Genomic DNA, 26478 nt, shown 5'->3' with positions numbered 1-26478 from the left:
TCTTAAATGAGAATTACATGTTTTTCTGAAATCTTATCCAGGAGATGTTATTCCATCATGGGATATATTCATCTACATTATTATAATTGCAAATGACAAACTCTTGTCTTGAAGTAAGGTTCATTGGTCAATTAAAAATGCCTATTTAAGAGACACATGCAACTTTTATTTCTTTCACGAGTAGGATCTTGTGGTAATACTTCATTGTGTTTGCCTGAAAGTTTATTGCAAATTGAGACACTTATTCTTAAGTTCCTGGAGCTTAAAGATGTACATAAATCCTTATATACGTGCCATTTTATTGCAGTGATTTGCTTTGCTTAAATACATTACCATCTCTATCTACTAAGTTATTTGTCTATGTCACTACTATTTTTGTCACATTTGTTAGGGAAAAGAGAAAAATATCTCATTTAGATCATCAGTAGTAAATAATTTTTAAAATAATTTCCTTTATCTTCTATGCTTTCTTCGGTTGTCTTCTTAGAAAATACCTCTTTCTAAATTGCATATTATTTTGTTCCTCTTCTAGTTCAACAGGGATTCTTAAATTATTTTCTTACGTTTTTTTCAGTTAGAATTATTTTTTTTTTCCTCTTCATTTTGGCTGCATTTCCACTTTCTGATGTATACATCTGTCTTGTACTGCTGTTTCTTTTCCATTTTGCTATCATGTTTAGTTTTACTTTCCTGATCCTGTTTTACTTAAGATTTTGAATATGCTGTCAGTTAAGTCCAAGGTAATTAGTAGGTTATGTGGAAACAGTTTAACTTTGTCTACACACAGGGTAGAACAAAATACGCATCACAAACATGAAATGGGAGACGATGCAACTTAGTTGCAGAAACCATTACTAAAATCCCACCTTTTTGCAGACCTCTGGCTTTCAGTTTGCATCAGCAAGACAAAACTGGTCATTCAATTTTCTCAGCCACTGAACACTGAAACTTCTAACTTTCCTAGTATATCGTCTGTTCGTTTGGCTTTCTGTCATTTTAACTCTCCTTCCCCATTACAGTAAACAAAAAAAGCTCCTGAAAGCAGTAAGCAGAGTCCAGCATGCTCTTCCGAAGTCTTTTTGGGAGCTCTAGGGCGTTACCTATACAAAGCTATACTACTATCGGTTGGCCTACACCAATACCTGTTTTGGGAGAATCGGCTAACTCTGTTGTCGAAAATACTGGTCTGAGTTCTCACATGCTATGAGCCTTGAAACAGAGTTGTGTGTGTTTCCTGGGTTCTGAAGGCACTTCTCCTGCACTAGTTAGATGGGGATTGTCGTACCAGAAAAAAAATCACCAGGCTGCTTCATTCAAATCTGCAGTTAAACTGTACTGGCCTCACTAGGAGTGCTTCAGCAGAGTTGCTCATCACCACATAGATGCATTCTTACTGATGCAAGAATGCCAGAATCCAACCATGAAATTGTATTATTGATCTGGTGAAATAATATTTCCAGGGCAGTTGTTTTTCTTCATTCATATGTCCAGCTTGATGAGATCTCTGGTTTCTGTAACATTAGGATAATACAAGTAATAATCATTCCGACATTCTGGTGATCTGAGATTCTTTAGGGTGTTTCTGAAATGTCCTGCCATCAGCCACCCCTCAAAAACAGTTTAACCAGCTTACCCTTTTCCTCGCTATCTCTGCTTCGTTGCTTTCTAGTTTCTGTTAGGTCAACAAAGGCAGAAATTGTCTAGTAGAACAAGAAATGCTAACGTAATGTAATGAATTTTCTTTCAGGGTAGCATCTTCTTTCTTCATTCCACTCACCACAATAATCTAGTCCAATGAACGAGTAGAAAATAATTTAGCAGTATTGAATTGACTATTTTAAGTGGATTGTAAGAGTTTATTGATTTTGTGTTAAGCTGATATTTTAATACTAGTATTTGGTTGCTGGAGTATTCTTTTAAGTTTGGAAAAATTTTGTTGTTGCTTTTGTTCCTTTTTATCACTTGGAAGATATGCAGGGTCTTTTTAAACAGTTCTTGTTCTGCTCTGTCAGATCTTCCTGTTTAAAACAAAAATGGCAATTGTTTTTTTCACAATCCCTTCCCCTTTTTCTTCTGTTTTTGCTCCTGTCCTTAGTTGGAGTTAATATTGTGGCCACAGCTGGTTTTAGCTGCTTAGTGTTTTAATTATAACATTTTGTTCATGAACGCAGAGACTGAGCCAACACCAAATAAAGCTGATTTTATGTTTTGGACTTATTTTCCAATAAATTGTGAGCTATTTTGATTTTTTCCTTTTCTTCTTCAGTGTTGAGTATTCTGTAACATTTTATGTGTCAAGAATCTAGAAATATAGTTAATGTCCTGTAAACAGAAGTCTAGTTATTTTCTAACATGCAGGTTGGAATGTTTTGGTCTCAGTTATGGTTTTGTGGGCCTCCAGGTGCGATTGTTAAAATCACTATGGTTTTAGAGGTGTCTCCAGTAATTATAACCTTCGTGTAATTGCAACGTTCCGGTAATTACAACTTTCAATATCTAGACTATATGTTTTTATTCTGTTGGAATTCTGTATTTAAGCAATTAAACAAGTTCTGAAGATGGTGTTCAACTTCTGTTATCCTCAGTAACATTTTATCAGATCTGTTCTTCAAACTACTAAATGCAGAAATGGAAGTTAAAGGTTTGGCTGTGCATTTATGAAAAACTTGACTTCATGATTGACATCTAAAATTACTTCTCAGACGTATCATTATATTTACTTGTGGTACAAGTAAGATTGAGACAGGAGAGCAATTTTGGTCAATTCTTGGAAGGTATTCATGATGACATCAACGTTATCTCAAGATGTGGCTGAATAACTCACTAAAGCAGGATAGGAGTGCGATTGGCCAAGGTAGCCAGATCAGAGATAAATCATGCAAAATACTAACAATTAGAAACGTAGAATGTCTAACCCCATTAAAATCAGAATGTGCTAAAAAGTCTTAGAAAAGATTCTCACTAAGATCTGAACATAAGCAGTTACAAAAAGGTGCAGGTCCTGAACGTTATCCTGAGTTGAAGAATCACATTGCTGTATTCTCTATATACTAATAAATAATCAGATGTGAAAACTAACCCGAAGGAAAATAATATTGACTAGAGGGTAGATATTTTAATAAGCTTGGATGGTTGTCTAGAAAAAAAATAAAATTGAGCCTACTCTTCATAGAGAAATTATTTCATCAGTTTCTACTGCTTCCTTGTGATTTTGTTAAACAGCACTAGAAGCAATAATAGTGGTGAAACAAGAAATGCTAGTAAAAATTTATATTGTTAGCACAACATGCACAGTTTACCACCTAGACATTTAAGTTCATCATGTTTTGCCTCTCCTATTCCCCCTATTATGATAGTTTATTGTTAGATTCCAGGCTTTTTAATCAATTCATTCTTTCTGTGTTTGAAAAGCAGCTAGAATGGTGTGGATAATCTTGGAAATTAATGGTACTAGAAGTGAAGTTGTGATGGATTTTTTTAATTTTCTTTGTTCAGCAGTATAAATATATTAGTTGTAGTGGGAATGTTCTGTTCTTGATTCTTTTCTTTTGCAAATGTGATCAAAAAGAATCTTTGTTTCTCAAGTTTACAAATGTCCATGTTTCCCATTAGCATTTGTCTGAAAAAGTCCAGAACAAATATGAAGAGTGAAATATCCCCCCTGCTTAATTAGTTGTTTTTCAAGGGTGTTCACTCCATTGACATTGATGAGTTGCTTTCTTTAAGTAGTTCTGTAAAGTAATGCTGAGATCGAAACTAATGAAAGTGATTCCCTAACCAATGGCAATAAAATCCTCTAATCCGTCTGAGCTAGGTAGCTGGTTGACACAGATCCAACACTGTTGGTTTGGGACTGTTTGCTGAAGTATTTTGACATCCAGTGTTGGTAGCCTGGTAGAAATTAACTGAAAGAAGGAATTAATGAAAAGATAAAAATAATCTCTAAGGCTATGGAGAATAAGATTATTTATAATACCTCAGGATCCCACAAAATTCTAGGAGGTTGAAATAAATGTAACATTAGATGAAGTTTGTCATTGTCATTTGTAATGCTGAAAATAAGTATTGTGTAATTATGCATGTAGTTGCAAAGAACCTGGTTAATATAGTCATAATTTACAGAGCTGCATACTTTCCATTTGAATGGCACTGAAAAGTACAGGCCTGTTATAAACAGTTGCTTAATATATCATTCACTTGAACTGCAGATCTAAGTAACAGCTGGAACACTGCAAATTTAGCATTGCGGTTTGGATTTCAGTGTCTTAAACATTCATTTCTAGCCTGGAGAAACAAAAATTAATTCTTGAAGAGGAAGCACTTCTGATTTCGTTGCATCTCACTTGGACAATTCTATGGAAACAGGATCTTACCGTTCTTGGTAAATGTGGTATTCTAGTATGTTCTTTGTATCCTTTGCTATGTGATTGGAATTCAAGTTATTATGAAGGTATTTTTGAAAGATACAATAAATGAAAAGAAAATCCATGCATTAAAGATATGACAATGATGAAAATACGGTCTTTATTCAGACAAAAAGCATGATTATTTTTAGTAGGCTATAGCAGTGATTGGCACCGTTCTTCCACAAAACCCAACTTAAAACTAGACTAGAAATTATTTTAATTTTTTTTGTGGCAACAGGAATGAGGAATTGGTAAACTCACAGGTGTTCTCTTCAGTACCAAATTTCTTTCTTCTTCTGTCTTTAATGCCCCCCCCAACCTCAAACCCCCCATCCCCCCCCGCCCCCCGCAATTGTTTTTTTTCTGGTTGACATAAGTTTTTTGTCCTAATAACACTACAGTGTTGGAAAGGCAGAATTTGGATACCTCAGATCAAGGCTGATAGATTTATTTATCCAGCAAGAGATAGCATTTTTGCTTTTTATTAAAGCAAAACATCAATAAGAAGCAAAACAAGGAATCTGATCTAAGTGTATCTTTTTTTAGGTGGTTAAATCAAATACATAGAAGTTATGACAGATTATTTTCTGGCAGTGCAACTGGTTTCCCTGTATCACAGTCTCATATTTTTTTTTCATAGATTCCTTGTTTATACTTTCATAACTGAATAATAAATATGGCGTACTATTGTATGTCTTCCATTTGAAAGAATGGAATACATTAGCTAATTTTAGATTAACATGTTCTGTATAAATCGGTTCTGTCAGTTTTCTGATATTCATCTAAAATGTTACTTATTTTTAGATTACTGATATTGCTTTATACTTGTGTAATGATTTTATTATGCAATTGACTTTAAATTGTCATTAATTTTAATCTTTTTAAGTGTAGTTTTCTATACTAGGTTTGTCATTCTGTTATAGACCTCTAAGTAGATTTGGGTATCTTTAGAAGAGTAAAGAGCCCTTAAAAACTTTTAAAAGCTTTATTAGATGGCACTGCCCATTTATTAAGCATTTTGAAAGAGAAGTATTATCATTAAGGCATTCATTAGAGTTAAAATGCTTAAAAGCAACTCACTTTAAGCTGACGCATTAACTTTATGCACTCATCTTTAAAAAAAAACCTGTCTTTCTATAAAAGTTAGCATTGTCATGGTAAGAATTGTTATGAGTCTAATTCTTACTGACAATTTAATAAGAGTTTTATATAAATCATTCAAATTATAGTATTCTGGCACAAATTCTTGTCTACCTAACATGTCTACCTGACTGGCTCCTCCCCTTTTTCAGTCAGTTTTTGTAGAGAAACTACTACACGTACCTCAAATTTAGAGCAGCTATATGTTAAAACAAAAGCTGTCTGGAGAACTTAAAAATCAGAACTTAAAAAAGAAAGGATCATAGTTAAAATTAAATTGCCCTGGTACTTGTGACACTCCTCCCCCAGCCCCCAGTCTCCTTATCTCTTTACAGGAAGCAGAGAAAATTTTTCATGCTTAGACAGGTGGACTCTGCGCTGGGTCAAAAACTGGCTGGACGGCCTGGCCCAGAGAGTTGTGGTGAATGGAGTTCAATCCAGTTGGCGGCCGGTCACGAGCGGTGTTCCCCAGGGCTCAGTGTTGGGGACGGCCTTGTTCAGTATCTTTATCAGTGATCTGGATGAGGGGATCGAGTGCACCCTCAGTAAGTTTGCAGACGACACCAAGTTGGGAGGGAGCGTTGATCTGCTTGAGGGTAGGAAGGCTCTGCAGAGGGACCTGGACAGGCTGGATCGATGGGCCCAGACCAATTGTATGAGATCCAACAAGGCCAAGTGCCAGGTCCTGCACTTTGGCCACAACAACCCCATGCAGCGCTACAGGCTTGGGGAAGAGTGGCTGGAAAGCTGCCCAGCAGAGAAGGACCTGGGGGTGTTGGTCGACAGCCGGCTGAACATGAGCCGGCAGTGTGCCCAGGCGGCCAAGAAGGCCAATGGCATCCTGGCCTGTATCAGAAATAGTGTGGCCAGCAGGAGTAGGGAAGTGATCGTGCCCCTGTACTCGGCACTGGTGAGGCCGCACCTCGAATACTGTGTTCAGTTTTGGGCCCCTCACTACAAGAAGGACGTTGAGGTGCTGGAGCGTGTCCAGAGAAGGGCAACGAAGCTGGTGAAGGGTCTGGAGAACAAGTGTTATGAGGAGCGGCTGAGGGAACTGGGGTTGTTTAGCCTGGAGAAGAGGAGGCTGAGGGGAGACCTCATCGCTCTCTACAACTCCCTGAAAGGAGGTTGTAGCGAGGTGGGTGTTGGTCTCTTCTCCCAAATAACAAGCGATAGGACGAGAGGACATGGCCTCAAGTTGCGCCAGGGGAAGTTTAGATTGGACGTGAGGAAAAATGTCTTTACTGGAAGAGTGGTTAAACATTGGAAGAGGCTGCCCAGGGAAGTGGTGGAGTCCCCATCCCTGGAGGTATTTAAAAGACGCGTAGATGAGGCGCTTAGGGACATGGTTTAGTGGGCATGGTGGTGTTGGGTTGACGGTTGGACTCGATGATCTTAGAGGTCTTTTCCAACCTTAATGATTCTATGATTCATCTGTTATTCAGAGCTCGAAGTACATGCTGTAACTGAATGTCTGTATCATTCAGTGTTAGAACACGTGATGTACTACTGGAGGTGTCTGACTTCGCTGGTTCAGGCGGAAGGGATGGTAGAGATGTCTTGTTCAGGTTTCCTTAATGTTTTAAAATTGTACATATGTTGTTGCCATTTTTGGTATCAATTTAGACTTATGATAAAATATGTCAAGACGGGATCTTTATATGATTGATTTTGTTTCATACTGTTAAAAACCCTGTTTAAAAATTTTACTGTAAAAAAAAAAAAATCTGTTCAGTTCAGATCTTTGTAATGCAGAATGGCAATGCATTGCTTTTTTCAATGTGTGCACATTCATTCAGTACCACGTTTCCCTCTTCTATGACCAAAACCAGTGCTGCTGACTATAATTATTCTTACTTTTATTCTGTGGCACAGGGTGCTTTTTTGGCAGTTTCTGTCCTCTGTAAAAAGGTCATAAGCATTTATACAGTACTGCAATAGTTTATGGGAGTGCATGAATGTGGGCTTTGTGAATTAAATTTCTGTGACATTGCGATCTGTATCGTGCTTGACTAAATTTGGTGGTTGAAGGTTGTACCTTCTAGTTCTCTTTACCTGTATATTGTCTGCACACGTTAAAAAGTTATTCCATGTATGGTACTCTGTGTAACATAGATGCTCAGTTTCTTATGGAACTGTGTCCTTTTTTCCTCTGACTCAGCATACACAGTGGCTCTCCGATTCCAGCATAGTTTATGCAACCTTAATTGAACAACAGGCAGCATATACTGCAGTTTTATGATTGCTGATTAGCTGGGCATTATGCTTGTGTTGCTATTGTGCTTCCAGATGGGATATGTAAAGAGGTTTTTGCCTGTATTCTCGTAAGTGGGAGCACTGCTTTGGGTCATTTGCTGCTACCCAGCCACCAGTTTATATAAAACTTGCTGTAAGTTCATTATCTTGGAGTTTTTACAGTTTGAAAACATGACTTTTCTTATGGTTGAATGGTGATTCTGCATTGGCTTTCTTCTCTGTGTTATGTATTTGGGTACGTGCATTCGCTGAAAGACTACAGCAGTCATCTTATGTCTTGATCCAAAGCTTACCAGATTGCTATCAATGTCAGAGGAATAAATCTGCAAAGTGCTTGTATTGGCTTCCATCATTATTTTTGTTAGAGACAAGCAATCAGCAAGAAAAAAGGAAGCAGGAAGTAGTGGGCAGACCCTTTTGTGCTTCTTACCCCTCCTTGGCCCATCAGATGGTGCCACCCAAGGAGGATTTCAGTAGGGTCACAGTGTAAGAACCTGAATTTTCGTTACATGATCCTGCTGGTGAATCTGCAGATACCTCTGTCCAGAGCTGCAGGCGCTGCTGGGAAAATGAACATGCAAGCTGTACAGAAGACGAGATTTAGAAACGTAGATGACTTACAACAGATTTGATACACAGCAAATTTTGGTGACACTGAATCCTCAGGACTTAAACATGATTTGGCAGGTAACCAAAGGATGAACAGACTTTTAAAAATGACTTTCATTTTCAGTTACTTCTGATCATCCAGGAGTGCTATCAAGATTAAAAATTTTAAAAAATTAAAAATTGTCAATCATTTTCAGTGTTATTCTATAAACAGAGTATGTTAAAAGAGCTGTAAAGTTGGCCAAAAGCTGCCAGAAATAGGAACTCTTTCTTTTGGATGCTAAAATAAAACCAATGTCCTTGGATAGTGCTGTGGCATAATAGAGGAGACCCTGGTGAATGAAATACTATGAGCATTAGTGAACAAATGTTCCTGGATGTTAGCTTTTGTGACCCTTTATTTGGATCTCAAATCTCCCAAGGCTGAACAATGATGAGCAGTTCTGTAATAAATTTACATTCCTTTGTTACAATTTGAGAGAAATTATGACAGTGCTACAGAACACAGAACGCTGAACAAAGTAGTGCCTTCCTTGGCATTGGTTGTGACAATAAAATCCTTCAAATTGGAACAGTTTCACATTATCATGGAGAACAAATACAGGGTTGCAAAAGCCGCATGGCCAGATTTCATACAGATCTTTCAGAAACATACATGATTGATTTTTATTTTTTTTCTGAAATGTGTCTGAATATGAATAGCATGGGCTTTTAAGAGTGTATTATGAAAAGTGTCTTACAGTAAATGTGTACAATTGCAGAAGAGGTCTTTTTGCCATTGGTACATTCCCATCTATCTTTTAATACTTTTAATTTTGAAAAAAGGTTGGTTAGAGAAAAGTTGTCCTCCTGGGACATTTATCACTGAAAAAAGTCTTCACTGGAAAAAAAGGATTTGCTGGTCAAACCTTCTTACAAATATGCAGACATATATAATATGTATAGTGGTGCAGAGTTTGTTATAATGATCTGATTAACACACAATTTTGACACCATATCTGTATAAGTGAATTTAAACATGGCTAGGAATGCTCCTGTGCACTGGAAAACAATTATTTGGGTTAGCAAATTGTTGAAATGTTCATGTCTCAACATTGCCTGTGCTAGCTAATGCTCTTTCCAGACAGTTCTTGGGAGTAGTTTGGAACTGAGTCAGTCCAAGGACATTCCCAAAGGCATTTTGCAAGCCACTGTTTTGGAGGCTGTTCACTGCCTGGCCCTGGGCAGGGAACTGGCAGAGGTGTGAACAAACTGCCACTGAAGCATTATTTGGTATTGAATACTGCAGAGTTAGGGCACCTTCTTAATCTCCAAGGCATAGCTGTAGTGGGAGAATTTTTTTTTTTTTTTGTATTCCATGAAATTAAATTTGGATGTCCTATATATTAGGTGAATTCTTTATATGATGAGAAAGACTTTTTTTATTATTATTATTTATCTTTTAATTAAATATGGGGTTGACCATTGCTACTTCTTTCTCATTCCATCACTTAAAAAAAAAAAATCGTACATAGCATCCACTTGCAAGTAGGCTAAACAGTGTACCAGTTGGCTCTGCATGCACAGTGCAGCCTATGTGCCTGTGTGCAGTCAGCATGAATAGCTCAAAGTCATTAGATGTGCTGTGTATATACAGATAATTATCCTCTATATTTCAAGTTGATTTCCATGAACTCACATTGTTATCAAAAGGTCCTTTGGGAAAGAGGACAGAAAAGGACAGAAAGCAGATGGAAAACCATGGTGACCTAAGTAGAGAGATAGGTTGAGCACTGATGATTATGAAAAAGGGTGATTTCTGTTGGGTTGTTAAAAGAAAGATATTCTTTTTCTGGTTTTATTCCAATTTCCCTATGAAAAGTAGCAGCTAGATACATAGATACAGGGTTTTTTTGACAGCCTGGATCAGAGTAACTGTTCCCACTTTATACATACACATAAGTTACTAATTTTCCTAGAGAAACATGGAAGAATACAATGCAACAAATATGTTCAGAATATTATTTTTTTCCATTATCTCTCAAAAATGCTAATGGAGAAATAATGAGCCCTTCCTATAATTCTGCTATTCAGCCAAAATTAAGTTTTCAACTAGTGAACTGATTAAAAATGTGTTACGTTCTTCAGAACAGAAACTGTACATGCTAAATTTTTAATTCTGATACATAGAAAAGAAGAACGTATATGAAAATACTTTACGGGAGCTGTGATTTAGACTGGGATTAAATTCATTGTATTTCTGCAGTTTTCATTCAAACCCTACCATATAGTGAACCGCAATCCATGTTTTCTTTCTAGGTTTTAAACTGATAATTAGTATGGTGACTGAGGAGATTTTTTTTTAATTGGAAAACACAAAACATTTATTGTCGTGGGTTGAAGTTTCTAATGCGATCGTAGTGGTGAATGCTGTTCAGTTCTGAAACATGCTTCTGGCTGTGATTCATAAAGACTCAGAATTTTTAGACTTTCAGCCATGCTACAGTGCCTCATTTTTCTCTGTTCTGTTCAGGCTATTAAGCAGTTAGTGTGTTGAGTAGGTATTTTTACAAGCACATTTAGATAAACTGTGATTTTTTTTTTTACTTAAGGAACAGATTCCTGGATTTCTGAAGTTTGGACGTATCAAGAAATAATCAGTTAACCCATGTAGCATCCTTTTTAACACATTTTAAGTGCTGTTATCTCATTTTTCCAGGTCCTGTAAGCATAGAAGAATTAAGTGTTTTGTCTAAAACTATAAAGTGATGTGAGTCACAGTTTGCACTTTTAAAACTTCTTATTCGAAGACAACATTCCTTCTCATGCTTCTCTTCTGTATTTATGTATTCTAGGTAATTGTCAAATCTGGACCAGGCACCTTTCTCAGCCTGGCCGTATATGATGATTATATCTTCTGGTCAGATGGAGTGAGGAGAGCTATTCTGCGTTCCAGTAAATATACAGGAGGAGATACAAAAGTTCTTCGTTCTGATATCCCACATCAGCCAATGGGCATTATTGCTGTTGCCAATGATACTAACAGTTGTAAGTTACAAAGCAAGAGACACTGTTTTGTTAATTCCAGTATCATTCATTTCAAGAATTTTACTTAGTTTTAACCAAGTTAAAACATTTCATGGTGTTTCATAAATTCTTTCTGTTGTAGGAACCATTAACAACAGATGGGATATAACCTCTTCCCCAAGTAAATAAATATTATTGAATGACCATTTTCTGCTGTGGACATTGTGCTCATTTGATAGCAGTTAAATCATTTCCTGTCAAATATCAGCAGTTTTGAATGTTGTGGGTTTTTTAAATTATTATATTCAAGGTAACTCTGTTTATCTTTAGTATGCTAGCATCTGAGGCATGCTGACATTTTCATCTGACTAATAAAACTTGAATCAATTGCCCATGAATCTGAGATATGGTGAACTTTGCTCCCTCAAAGACATTGGCCATTGAAGCAAATTTAATAAAACGGAGTCCATCTTTTATAATTTGTTTTTCAGGTGAGTTATCTCCTTGTGTACAAATGAATGGAGGTTGTCATGATTTATGCCTTCTGACTCCTGACGGACGAGTGAACTGTTCATGTCGAGGGGATAGAATACTGATAGATGATAACAGATGTGTGAGTAAGTAATACTAGCTGACATAGTGCTTTTCTATACTGTGATGCAGTTGGCTATCATAAACAAAGACAGTTGGCCCAAGCCATTAATTTTATTGCTTCTATATACTGTACAAATTGATCTGGCAATTCAGCACATACCAGGCTTTTAACTATTTTATGTCTTATAAGGCTTTTGGGGGGTAAAAAACATTAATACTTATACTCTCCTTAAATTCCAGTTTGGGTAGTTGTGTTCTACTGAACACTTCCTATTTGCAATTTGTTTCTGTTGAGTACAAATATTTTCATTTCATGTCCTTAGGCATATAAAATAAGTGTAACTTATTAACCAGCTGTTGTGTTTAATCACGTAGAATTGGTGTTTTAGTAATTCAGGAATGTATCACTTTAAGTTGGCAGACTCCTTGGAGACTGGTTTTCATAGAATCGTAGAATCATAGAATCATTAAGGTTGGAAAAGACCTCTAAGGTCATCGAGTCCAACCGTCAACCCAACACCACCATGCCCACTAAACCATGTCCCTAAGCGCCTCATCTACACGTCTTTTAAATACGTCCAGGGATGGGGACTCAACCACTTCCCTGGGAAGTCTGTTCCAATGTTTCACCACTCTTTCAGTAAAGACATTTTTCCTGACATCCAATCTAAACCTCCCCTGGAGCAACTTGAGGCCATGTCCTCTCGTCCTATCGCTAGTTACTTGGGAGAAGAGACCAACACCCACCTCGCTACAACCTCCTTTCAGGGAGTTGTAGAGAGCGATGAGGTCTCCCCTCAGCTTCCTTTTCTCCAGGCTAAACAACCCCAGTTCCCTCAGCCGCTCCTCATAACACTTGTTCTCCAGACCCTTCACCAGCTTCGTTGCCCTTCTCTGGACACGCTCCAGCACCTCGACGTCCTTCTTGTAGTGAGGGGCCCAAAACTGAACACAGTATTTGAGGTGCGGCCTCACCAGTGCCGAGTACAGGGGCACGATCACTTCCCTACTCCTGCTGGCCACACTATTTCTGATACAGGCCAGGATGCCATTGGCCTTCTTGGCCACCTGTTCGCACTGCCAGCTCATGTTCAGCCAGCTGTCGACCAGTACCCGCGGGTCCTTTTCTGCCAGGCAGCTTTCCAGCCACTCTTTCCCAAGGCTGTAGCGCTGCATGGGGTTGTTGTGGCCAAAGTGCAGGACCCAGCACTTGGCCTTGTTGAATCTCATCCAGTTGGCCTCGGCCCATCGATCCAGCCTGTCCAGGTCCCTCTGCAGAGCCTTCCCACCCTCGAGCAGATCAACACTCCCGCCCAACACTCCCACCCAACTTGGTGTCGTCTGCAAACTTACTGAGGGTGCACTCGATCCCCTCGTCCAGATCATTGATAAAGATATTGAACAAGACCAGCCCCAAAACTGAGCCCTGGGGAACACCGCTCGTGACCGGCCGCCAACTGGATTGAACTCCATTCACCACAACTCTCTGGGCCCGGCTGTCCAGCCAGTTTTTGACCCAGCGCAGAGTACACCTGTCTAAGCCGTGAGCTGCCAGCTTCTCGAGGAGAATGCTGTGGGAGACGGTGTCAAAGGCCTTGCTGAAGTCCAGGTAGACCACATCCACAGCCTTTCCCTCATCCACTAGGCGGGTCACCTGGTCATAGAAGGAGATCAGGTTGGTCAAGCAGGACCTGCCTTTCCTGAACCCGTGCTGGCTGGGCCTGATTCCCTGGTTGTCCCGCTCATGCCTTGTGAGCGCCCTCAAGATGAACCGCTCCATAATCTTCCCCGGCACCGAGGTCAGGCTGACAGGCCTGTAGTTCCCCGGATCCTCCTTCCGGCCCTTCTTGTAGATGGGCGTCACATTGGCAAGCCTCCAGTCGCCCGGGACCTCCCCCGTTAACCAGGACTGCTGATAAATGATGGAGAGTGGCTTGGCGAGCTCCTCCGCCAGCTCCCTCAGCACTCTTGGGTGGATCCTATCTGGCCCCATAGACTTGTGAGTATCCAGGTGGCGTAGCAGGTCGTTTAACTGCTTCCTCTTGGATTATGGGGGGTTCATCCTGCTCGCCGTCCCTGTCTTCCAGCTCAGGGGGCTGAATACCCTGAGGATAACTGGTCTGCCTGTTAAAGACTGAGGCAAAGAAGACATTAAGTACCTCAGCCTTTTCCTCATCCTCGGTGACAATGTTCCCCCCCGCATCCAATAAAGGATGGAGATTCTCCTTGGCTCATCATTTTTCGTAGTTCACAAGTGATTCAGAATATATGGTCATCCATTGCAGCTTTTTTAGATCACGCTGTCCCTATGCAGAATTGATGTTTATGAATATGGAAGTATATGCTGGTAATTTGGAAGGATGTGATACATATACACACTCTGCACTCTTCTGGCTTTTCTAATAATTTGGAGAAAATCTCTGTCACTTTGCTAATGCTGTGCCTTAGCAGGAATGAATTAACTGGAAAACTTTGTGCTGTTTCCCCTGGGATGACCCACATTCATAATGTGGAACATAACTTTGTGCTTCTTCCCTCAACAAGTGTAGCTGGCTGGATTTGGAATGAAGGGAAAGCTGGGGGGGAACCGTGTGGTTCCTTATGTCTTTGTTAATGTCACTGTGTTGTATCTCTTCTGTCACAGTTAGAGACCCCTTCCAAATTCCAGTGGTTTATCGGACCTTTATGTCTGTGGGGTAGAAATCCCAACTCTTAGATCAAGTTCTCCACTTCCATATCTGCCAAGTATGCCTGTTCTGCTGCTTCAGTTTCATAGCTTTGACCCACCTGCTTTCTCTAAATCAAATTTTTTGATCGTAACAGTAGAGAGGCACTATAAAATTCAAGAAAAATTATATTTAAGCTTTGTATATGATTTAGCAAGATTTACCATCCTGCTAGAAGCTTACACAGTTTTCCTGCTTCAGACTCTACTGTGGCAGTCTGTTGCTCCTGAACAGCCTAACAAGTGGCTTCTTTTCTACTGATAGTCACTTTTAAAATGCTAGTCTGTATATGCAGAGCCGTGTTGATGTGGGACATGAAGAGATATAGTCCTTCATTGACATACCTGTACGGGTTATTTTGCAAACCTACTCCTTTGCTACTAGAGGTTATTTTGGACATGCCACTGATATTTTTCGTGCTACAATGATATTAGGCTTTCCTGGTACACCTGAGTCAATAGTATTTTCATAACAGGAAAGAATACTGTTGTTTAATGATCAGTTGAAGAAGACCAAGAAGTGTGCTTCTGCTAAGGACAGTCTTATTCTCCCTCCCACCATATGCCTTTCATCAGCAGTAACAGCTGTGTAACTGAATGATGATTTAACTAACTTGCTTGACTGGGAATCAGGATTTTTTGGTTTTACACCTAGTTTTAGTTGGATCAGTGAGCAGAGCTCATTCAACTTGACACTGCAAGATCACTAGAGCCAGCTAAAGAGAACTAGTGAGAAAAGAAGACTGTGATGAGGGAAAGGGTAGAATTACACCTTTAAGTATTGGTGTGATTTTAAATTGGCTTAAGGCATCATTACGGCTAGACCCTCGTCCTTTAGAATCAGATTCTTAAGTTTGGCAGCTCAGCTACATAGCTTTGTGAGAAGCCTGTAATTAGTTTTATACCATACCAAGCTAATTGCTTGGTTATCGTATCTAAGATTTTAATCCTAAGATTTCTTTTGTCATGTTTATTTAGGATCCATAGCTTTGCCTCTTGCTTAGTTTCCTAAAATATTGCTAATAAATGAAACCAGAAACTGATTATGCAGATAATCAGTATAATCATACAGTAGCTACCAACATGTCCCAAACAAATACGTGAATTGCTACAGTTTTGTTCTGCGCTTTCACACACTTCAGAGTTCACCTTCCACCTTTACCTTTGGCTCACACATACATGTTGTTGTTAGTTGTAAACTAAGTCTTTACATAGTGCATTATAAGGTCACTGAGATTTCACAGAAAGACCTGTAATTAAATATATGGAAGTATGAGGGTTAAAACTCTTATCTTTCACAACAGAGAATATACTGCTGATCTAAAGTCAAGATGCAATTAAAGTAGTGTACAATTAACCTGTATTACATTTACGGCTCTTACTCAAAAACTGCTTTGTCTAGCTGTATAATTGAGAGACAATGAATTTTACAGATGAATTGCAGTGATAAAGATTTCAATTTAAACTATAACACTGTTTCAGAGTAGCAGACTTTTAATCCAGTAACAGAATCCAGAGATCAATTGAGATTGTATGGACAGGTATCTGATTGTTAATGGTTCAAAGGTATTAATTAAGACTTTACAAAAAGATATTTTCCACTAGAGCCAAATGTTTCTGCTTCCTGCAGATGGAATATTGCCACCAGCCTTATATAATCACCTTATTTCACCCTCCCACACTGTCAGGCTTTATTGATTTTGATCCTTCAAGACACCTCTTGGAGCCGGAAAATTTCCTTAAGTTCCATTGCCTACCAGTCTGCACTTGGTCTTGTGGGTCAGGTCTGTCACTTGCTGAGCTAGCATTCCCCCATCCCTTTACCCATGAGACAGAGTATGCTGAAGTACAGGAATTGCTAAAGACTTGGAATTAACTGCCATTGCCTTCTCTGAATCTGGCAAGGAATTTTTCCTTCATTGCGAGGCTGGCAAGAGCCTAATGGGTTTTTTTACTTCCTCGCAGCAGAGCAGAAACCTCATTGGCTGATAAAGAAGACAGGATCACATTGTAGCAGGTTAAAAGTTTTTCAATGCTTGGTTAAGGTATTTATATCATAAACGTTTCAGTTTCCTAGATTAATTAGAATCAGAGGAAATACAAAGAAGAGTTGGAATTCGTAGTGTCTGGAGCAGCATGGAGACAAATCTTTCACTGATCCTCAGTTTACCTTCATTAAATGTAATAGGCTTTATTTATTTCATGTAAAGATTTAAACTCATTGCATGAATGCAATAAAAGTCCTGGTTTGTTTGGAGGTGGGAGAGAAAGATGGCTGCTGGCATCCCAAAGAGGCTGAAAAAAAACCCAACCAAGATGAAAAACATAACTGCTTTTATGGTAGTAAGATACTACTTAGTAATAGTTATGGTTTTTAAATATCTATCATAATTACTGCTGAGATAGATAAAAGTATCTACATGCATCCATTGGGTCTGTCTAGGGCTATATCAGATGAGTTACTGAAGTTGAACCTTAATTAAAGCACTTTTTCTCACCTGTTTCTTTACCTTTTTGAGGCAGTGATCAGCAGTGGAAGTGAAAGAGGTTCAAGCAGATAAATTCATAGGTCTGATAATCTATTTTATAATAATGTATAGCATTTATATTTTTACAAAAGCATTTCAAATCTTAAAATCGCTATTAGGTAAAACAGTGTTTAAATCCTCATCTAGACCATGATATAAGATTCCATCTTCTAAATTATTTTGTAGAATGTTTGCAGGAAATGTTCGTCTGAGTTATTAGTTTAAAAAAAAAAAAAAAGAAAGACTTAGACATTAAACACTGGGGTTGACTAGCACAGGAAGGATGGAAAAAAGACAGACTTATAGTTTAGCTGTGAGATCAGAAGTTTCTTTTTTCGTAACACAGTTGAAAGGGATACTCAATTAAATTGCAAGTTAGCCATTCCAACTGATAAAAGGAATTAACTGCCCTTTCAAAGTGTAATTAGACTATATAACTTACTGCCAGTCAAGATTCTTGAGACAAAGCTTCAGTAAAATTCAAAGAGGGATTGGATGATTATATGGGTAATAAGACTACCCAGACTACTTGTTTTTAATCAAATAAACTGTTTTGAAAGGCATTAAAATGCTTTGTTTCTGAAAGTCAGGGTTTGAAGCAATATCTACAAGGGTTTTCAGTTAGACTTTAACTGAGGGCAGATTATACTGTATATATACAAATGTATACATACCTTTTGATTTTTTTTTGCCATCTTTCTCTAAAGATTGCAGTCTGAGATGCTGAACTAGGTGAACTACAAATGTAATTGAGAATGACTTTTCCTACAAATCTAAGTTCTGACAATGCCAAAAAATGGGGGAAAAAAGAGAGAAAAACAAATGCTGCGATAAACTTGATTAACATTTAAAGGATTGTTAAATCATATTCAAGATCAGATCTCACCTTGTCCAGAACCTGTAATTTCAGCCCTTCTTTTATATTTTTCTTCATGTTTGAATCAAATCAAGAAATGTTTTCAATTTATATTAGCTTGACTTTTGCATATAGCGGACATCAGTTCTTTCTGAATTTGTGCTGAAGTAATTATAATGGAAACAAGAAAAAGTCATAATAATTAGGTATCATTTCCCTATTCTTCCTCTTGAATTGTCCTATATACTTCTCCTTCCTCTCAAGTTTGATATTTTGTTTAGAACCATACACATGAAGTAAATGTACTATCACAAAGTTCATGACCAAATTGTTCTGTGTAAATTTTGTGATACTTTAACTGAACTAATAGAAAATCCATATGCAAGAGAAAGCAGGAGTCAAAATTTTAAATGTCCATCTTGTTCTCTTCTAAAATAATAGATAAAACATCCACTCTGAGGAGGCGAAAACACAAAAAATTTACATGTCTACAAATGATTTTTTGTGAATAAAAAGAAATAGGTGAAGTGCAAACAGCAGGTTTTCTTCATTGGGTGTTAGGCTATATCTTCAACGTTGGATGTAGTACATTGATGCTGGTACCTGTGTACACACTGAGCAGCTGCACAGTGCCACAAAACAGAGCTGAGAGTTCAAATTAACTGCTAGGTAATGGTAAGCGTTTACTTCTTGCTCTTGGATGTTCTATGTTGAAGAGGTTTTTTTAAACATCTGTTAAGAAACGGTTGCATACGAGCTGGGGGTTGTGGAGAGGCATGTGTGGGTAGAGGATAGCTGAGCACGGTAGTTACAACGTCATCATCTTATCAGAATCACTGCCTTTAAGTTGCTTCACTACATGTTCCTTCATGGATATTTGGCTATGTATTTTTCTTTTACAGACTCTTTCTTATCTTGGTTAGGAATTCACCCCAACATAAAATTTCTGAAAATTGTTTGCTATGTAGATATCAGTCCTCAATCCTGCATAATATCAACAAATTTACAGAGAAGTATAGCAGTCTTGCAGGCCACCACTCTGTAGAAGCTTTTAAGTTCTGATGCCGTGGTGGGGTTTTTTTGCACGCAGGTTTTAAAAAACTGTGTAGGAGATGTTTTAAATGCAGCCAACATTTTTCTCCTTTTCACTAAGTGTAAAAGCTATTCAAAATTATGTGTTAATATGTTTTATTTTTAGCTAAAAATTCTACTTGCAACATTTATTCTGAGTTTGAATGTGGAAATGGTGAATGCATTGATTATCAGCTGACTTGTGATGGCGTTGCTCATTGTAAGGACAAGTCTGATGAGAAACTTTTCTACTGCGGTAAGTATTTCCAGATGTTTCACCTTCACATTCTTATTTTAGTTACACATGCTTATATTGGTTCCTCTGTGACTTCTCTACTTATTCATACCAACTGCTTGCCAAGATGCACAAGAAGAAAATGCCAACTCGCACATTAAAAAAAACCCTGACATTATATGGATAGAATTACTTATACCTGAATATATTTTCCTCGCAAGCTTCATGTATTAGCTGACTTACATTTTAAAAAAGCACCTCAAATGTTCTCATATTTCTGTTTCTAAAGCAAAAATAAGGAAAACAACAGCTAGCTGCTTTCTTAAAGATGAAAAATGGAGTATTTTCAGCTTTAATTTAGCAATTTTGATTTAGTTTTCTGTATTTAATAAGATTTTCTCTGATTGTGAATAGAAAACACAAAAATAGAAGTATTATAAAATACACAAATGGCTGTGTAATAGAAATCTTTCCACTCAGTTTTCTGTTTAAGTTTATAATGTCATTATTCTTCCCACCAATCAGTCCGCATCTTGCAACAAGTTAGACACAAGGGTGTCTACTCTTTACTTTCATATTTTTCCCAAGGGATTCGATCTTTCTTTCTTTTTTTCCCCCCTAATAATCACTAACTGAATCAATTCCAGGTTTTTTGTGTCCAACTGAGTTTGCCTGCTGCAGCATCTAAAACACTACTGTTCAAATAATTTCCCTAAATCACTGGGTCACCTTACTGAATTCACGTATCCTGCATGTTAAGTGAAATCTCCTTCTTACCTGTGTGCCTGTAACTCTTGGCCTTTATCTTGTTCTGTATATTCATATCACCGCCTTGGTATCTCTTCTGTTTCCCATATGAACAATTTCATGTCATTTCAACCCCCCCCATTATGTTTATACCTGCCACCTCTATAGTGTTATGAAAATGTCTGCTTTAATTCCTGGAGTTCACCTCTGCCATTTTAATAGAATCATAGAATAGCTCAAGTTGGAAGGGACCTATAAGGATCATTGAGTCCAACTCCAAGGTTGATACTGTAATAATAGCCAAGGTTGATACTGGAAAAAAGAAATGGAATAGCTTTCTTCTTTTTTCTTTTTCCTTACAAAGATTAACACCAACCACCTGAGTATAGCAACTGATACTATGTAATTTTTTTTCTTCTTTCATCTTCAATTTGTGGCTGTTAGCTTTCAGACTTCTGTGTGATAATTGCTTTGATCATGTCATGTCATCAGATCATCTACACGTAGATAACTAAGGAGGTTGGTTCGTCTGAATCTGAAAAAAAAAGACAACACATCAGACAAGGGAATAAGAATCTGGACTATACAAAACACTTCTAGTTACCGGGGGGGAAAGGCCCTTGAATTACAAGTAACAGCTTCACATCACTGAAAAGTAAATGACTGATGTCTGTGAATTCCTTCTTAGGTTTCCTTACTAAGTATGTGTAGACATATTTGTATTCATGTATGTATCTTGCTTAGACATAAGAAGTAATTAAAAATAACCAAAAAAACAAAAAAAAACCCAAAACCGACACCACCACCAAAATAGCCAGTCAGCTATATTTTTGTATGTATTAAACCTCTTTCTCTCTACTATTAATTTTAGTCATTTATTTCATTCACAGTTCATGGAAGAAAGATTAAGATTTCATATAGTTTCTTTTACTTTGTTAGGAGAGGGGAGTAGGTTGAAGGAATAGAGAGAAAGTCATCTGGGAATAAATAAGAAAGTTGTAGCTGGTGAAGAATCTCAAAATACTCTTTCTTGTCATTCCAGAGAAGTTCTTGTATGTTAGTATAGGTTTGAGGTTTAGCGAGCTGCTAAAACTATTTTATACTTTATTATACAATATTGAAAAAATATAAATGCAAGATCCAGCAATTTGTCTTTCCATGGATTTGCCACATAATTTTGTGAAGGACATTATATTAATTTGTAGTGCGACATTTTGCCTGATTTAAATCAACCATACTGAACTTTTTGCTACACATTGGAAAAAGCAGGAAGAACTGTGATTCTGTCATGCACTAGGTCATATGCAGTATGTTGTTTTCTGAATCTGATAACGTACAGGATGCTGGACTCATTATTATTGATTAACTAACCCAATGAACATCATTTATATATTATTGTGGCATGAATTCTACAATGGCTAGGGCTTTAGTAAATAATTCCTGAATTTTCAAACATATCCACATATGTAAAATTCATACCTTCTTCAATAGTGTACCTACTTGAGCAGAACACCTGCAGTACTGGTATTCAGAAATCCAGAAACTTTTCTGCTAATGTTTTTTGTTGTTTTACTCTCCATTTATTCCTACTTTGGTTTAGGGCAAATTTGGTATGTTTCATTCTATATGATAGAATTACTGATGCTATATGCAAACATTGTCACATGCCTGACAAAAGTGTGTCTAAACAAATGCATTTAAAGCACATGGGCTTTTTATACCACAAGATAATGAAAATTGGGAATTAGGCTTTCCTTTTTCATTTTTTGTCATTCTTTCATTCTTTCTCATCGTGCTTTCGTTTCTTATTCTTTATCTGTTTTTCAGTCCAAGTTCTTCTGCTGGACAATAAATGAACAATTTCGGAAGTTTTTCCTGTAGCATTTTCATTCAAAAGGTTTTCCTGGAATGTTTGTCTGGTTTTAATGTAAGGCTACTTTTATTATATATCAAGTGTCTAAATGAAATTATGTGCTTGTACTTAACTTTCCAGAAAATAGAGGCTGTCGGAAGGGTTTCAAGCCATGTTCTAATCGTCGCTGTGTTTCAAGTAACAAAGTGTGTGATGGTGCAAATGACTGTGGTGACAACTCTGATGAATTTGACTGTAAAGGTAAATGACAGTTACTTCCAAGGTGATTTCAGAATATTGCTCTGTAAATACTTACTATGTAAACAGAAGTAGCTAGAAAATGCGTATAACTTTGCTGGAATTACAGGTGCTGGGATTTGTTTTGTTAGAATTAAAAAACAAGCAGATGCACACTGGTATGTTTGAGAGAGCATATGTTGGGATTGATACAAAGACCAATTTCGGTTTACACCTCCAGTCCTCTAGAAATAGAGTGGTTTTGGCTATGGAAAACTCAGAAAATACAGTTGCTGCTGCTTCTGTGAAGTAATAAATGAGAGAGTATCTTTACCACAGACGGAAAGGTTGAAAGATGGGTGATTTCTTCTCTGCATCTGCTGCACTGTTTCTTCTTTGAAGTAGCTAGTGTTCTATTTCTTTGCTTCTCAGATGTATGGCAATGTCTGTGTCCTTTGCAAAACTTAACAGAATTGTTCTCCTTTTTATATCAGATTTGTTTTTCTTTTTATGTCTTAAAACATGAATATTTGTATCTGTGTGTCAGCCAATGAATAAAGACTAGCTAGCAGACAACACAAATCCTTAGTTACAATTCAGAAAGATTGGAGGGGAAATTATTGCACAATGTATAGCTAAAATCTGTGTAGCTGTAGTAACTAGCATTTTTTTGAAAGCACTGCATGGTTTTTAATAATGTAGCTGCATATGAGTGGAGAGAAAAGCATATAGGCAAACCCCCCCAACTTGGTGTTACATGAAAGAAATCTGAGAGATTCATAGATGGTCCTGAAAGTGCTTCTTCATTCCTCACATGGTGATTATCTCAAATTGAGTTGAATTACCTAGAGAGAGACTTTTAGGTTCAAAAGATAAATTTAAAAATTAGAAACTTATGCTTTCAAGTTTATTAGATCTTATATTTCTACTGAATTTTTAGCTGTGGAAGGTACAGTGTGTTCTGAATGCCTCATCCTAACAGGTAGAAGGTTTAAACATAATACATATAATATGCATCTGAGGAGTCTGTTTAGTACATAAATTTACATCTTTTATAACCATATGTTACAGATTCAACGTGTGCTTCCACAGAATTCCATTGTGCAGATGGGATTTGCATTGGAAAATCAGCACAGTGCAACCAGATCATTGATTGTGCAGATGCTTCAGATGAAAAGAACTGTAGTAAGTTCGTGTTTGTCTGTGCTGCATCGTAGCATCTGTTCTGTGATTATTCCTTGTTATATAGCAGTTAATTCATAGTCATTACTAGTTAGAAACCAGCAGCTGCATGGCCTGCGCAAACTCAAGCTAAACCTGAAAACCAAACTATAAGGCTCTCAATCTGTATTAGGTGTGATATAGTAATGCAGTGTCTCTTTCCAGATAATACGAACTGTGCTTACTTCTATAAACTTGGAATAAAATCTTCAGGATTTATTAGCTGTAATTCGACTTCACTTTGTATACTGCCAGAATGGATATGTGATGGATCTAATGACTGTGGAGATTATACAGATGAACTGAAATGCCCAGGTAACTGTGAAAAAGAAAAAAAAGAAAAAAATGATTTACTTCTTTTGAAAAAGATATTCCTGTATTTCTGGTTCTTTTTTCTAACTGTGTTGCAAAATGTTTATTCAGTCAATATTGTTTTATTTAATACAGAGATTAATATAATGCTGAACGCAGTTTTTTTCACCAGTCTTTATTTTGTGTTTCATTAGATTATGCAAATTATTACAAATTACTAATGCATTTCTCTGAAGAAAACTGTAATGTCTGGCTTTCTATTTCCTCAGGGTTAGGTCTGTCATTAATCATTTTTATTTAAGTAAAACATCAGTCATTAAAATGTCAAGCTCATCAAGCTTCAGCACAATCACTTGGGAATTTTTATTAGCTACTACTTTAGTGGATGATATTTCTTTTCTTGTTAACTTTTTTAACTTTTTCTTTTATTTTGTTGAGCTACTTGGGGTAGGTTGCCAGGGTAGAATCCAGGGTTATTGCTTTTGTGATTGTTCTGGTCTTCAGCCAGTACAAAGAGATCATGGTACACGTGAGTCCCAGTCCTAGGGCTGAGATGGTACGCTTCCAGAAAAGGAAGAGGAATTTACAGCTGGAGATTCTGTAATTTTCTAGGTTTTCCCTGTCTTTTTCTCCTCTCCTATGGGAAAGACATTACACCCTTATGACATGTAGGAAAAAAAAAATCATAATCTTAGTGTCTTGGAAAATGAATCATATGAAAAACTTACTAAAATAGAGGTGAGCAAAGAACCAATAACAACAAGAACAACTGAGGTAAATATCTTATGTGGAAGAAGCAAGAAGCAAACTTACTTGACATTTTAAAGTCTTATTTTTGCGATTTCTCATCTGACAGTTTTTCGTGAGAAGGCAGAATACTAACACATTAGAAACATAGATTTTCAAGATATATGCGTATATAAATTTGAAGGAAAGCCTCTACTTCCGTGAGACTTTATGATGCAATTTTTATCAGAATGACCGGAGTAAGTGTTGATGAACTTCAGAAGTTAACATAAAGTTTTAAATGTTTAAATAGTTTTGCCCTCTGAGCCTATCTAGTAACAATGGAGAGAAAGATCCCTCATGCAGGAGTATAGTGCTTTTGTGCAAGTCTCTTCTGCAGCCCTGAGAAATGCTCATTATCTCATAATCACGGTTTTAGCATCTGCTTTCTATTATTTCACAGGTTATTTGGGTTACCCTAAATTCTGCAGTGTTGTACAAAATCAAATTCTTAATGATGAATGAGTATAAATATCTAGCTGTATTATGAATAAATATTTATTTTCTAATTTGTTTGGGGTTGTAAGATTTTTTTAGGGATTATACAGTCCTTAAGCCCGATCGTTGAGACATTTAATACCATATTTAATGTTATCCAATGAATTATTCACAATATTAAATTCTTACCTAATGAAGGACGGCGTTTATGTGTTTGCTCTTTTATTATTCAGAACCCCTCATTTATGTTTGAGAATATTAAGTACAATATGTAAACATACCTATAAATAAATAAGTGATAAACTGTATTTAGAATGAGAACACTTTAATGAACACAGGTTTATTGATACATGTTTGTAGGATTAGGCCCATTCTATGAAATTCTGATCAAACTGAAGACAGTGCACTAGCAAAACACCTGGGGATGTTAAGCCTGTATCTCCTCTCCTGTACCTTGAGCTTTTATACAAAAATCTATAGAATTAAAAATTAGTAGTGTTTTTTGCTCATAGTATTCCTATTACTATCATCTTCCAGAACCTCATTCATTCTTTTAATTTCTAGTCTACATGTATTCCACTTTATAGCTGTTCTTATGCTGAGAAGGACCTCGTAGTCCTTCAGTAATCATATCCTTACTCGTTACTTGCAATGGCAAGTAAGCCAAGGCATTTTAGAATGCCTGCTTTCAAGATAGGGATATCTGTTTGTGTCATCTTAGTCATCTCAACCTGCATCTCTCTTGAATATGCCAGACCAGTATCCAGTATATCAGATGAAGTCTTACTTTTGCCTTGTATCAGTGAAAATACATTTTAAATGTTTGTTTATGTTTGTTTTCATAATTGACTCATGCTAGATGGTAATTGTCTTCCTGTGACCAATACCTCTCTCTTTCTTCTAAGAATTATTATTTAGTAAAAATAAATATTCACTAATTAATAAAAGTTAATTAGTAAAAATAAAACCTTTGATTTTATATTACTAATTACCATCCAATTTTTGCTAGACTAGTGATTAACATCATCTGATTATTCCCATTTAATATTCTGTTTTTCTGTGTGATGAGCCCATTGTGTCACCAAAAGCTTCTGTTAGAATTCTTATATATTTTGTGCCAACTTTATTGATGAAAATATTAACAGGATCCAGAAGGAACTTAGAAGTTCAGCACTAACGTCAATCAACCTGACATTAAGAACTTTCATCCTCCCTATAAACCAGATGCATATTAAATTATACTTTTCATTCTAATCTCCATATTCTCCAGGTTATCTAATAATTCTTTAGAATTTGCTGTGTATAAAGCTTCATTGAGGTCAAAATAGCTTAGATTTACTGTATTTCTTTTGTCTATAGGGGTTTTTTTCCATAACAAAGAAGATTTTGAGGGCAGTGTGCTATAGCTTCAGTAAACTAATGTTGCATAAGTAAACTAATGTTGCATTTTATTCCATCG

General features: G+C 37.0%; 1 protein-coding gene across 3 annotated transcripts in view; it reads left to right on the top strand.

Annotated features, from left to right (window-relative positions):
• LRP1B (LDL receptor related protein 1B) overlaps window positions 1-26478 on the top strand; it is a 780133-nt gene that overhangs the window by 612254 nt on the left and 141401 nt on the right. For all 3 annotated transcript variants that reach the window (XM_076343117.1, XM_076343116.1, XM_076343115.1), the window contains 6 exons: window positions 11246-11438; window positions 11909-12034; window positions 19319-19447; window positions 22167-22286; window positions 23334-23447; window positions 23649-23798. In XM_076343117.1, coding sequence (XP_076199232.1) covers window positions 11246-11438; window positions 11909-12034; window positions 19319-19447; window positions 22167-22286; window positions 23334-23447; window positions 23649-23798 — 832 coding nt within the window. The remainder of the gene's footprint in view (window positions 1-11245; window positions 11439-11908; window positions 12035-19318; window positions 19448-22166; window positions 22287-23333; window positions 23448-23648; window positions 23799-26478) is intronic.

Source organism: Aptenodytes patagonicus, chromosome 6, assembly GCF_965638725.1.
Source record: "Aptenodytes patagonicus chromosome 6, bAptPat1.pri.cur, whole genome shotgun sequence".
NCBI classification, from domain to species: Eukaryota; Metazoa; Chordata; class Aves; order Sphenisciformes; family Spheniscidae; genus Aptenodytes; species Aptenodytes patagonicus.
Note: the sequence above shows the minus strand (reverse complement) of the source record. Positions and strands in the feature narration are given on the sequence as shown.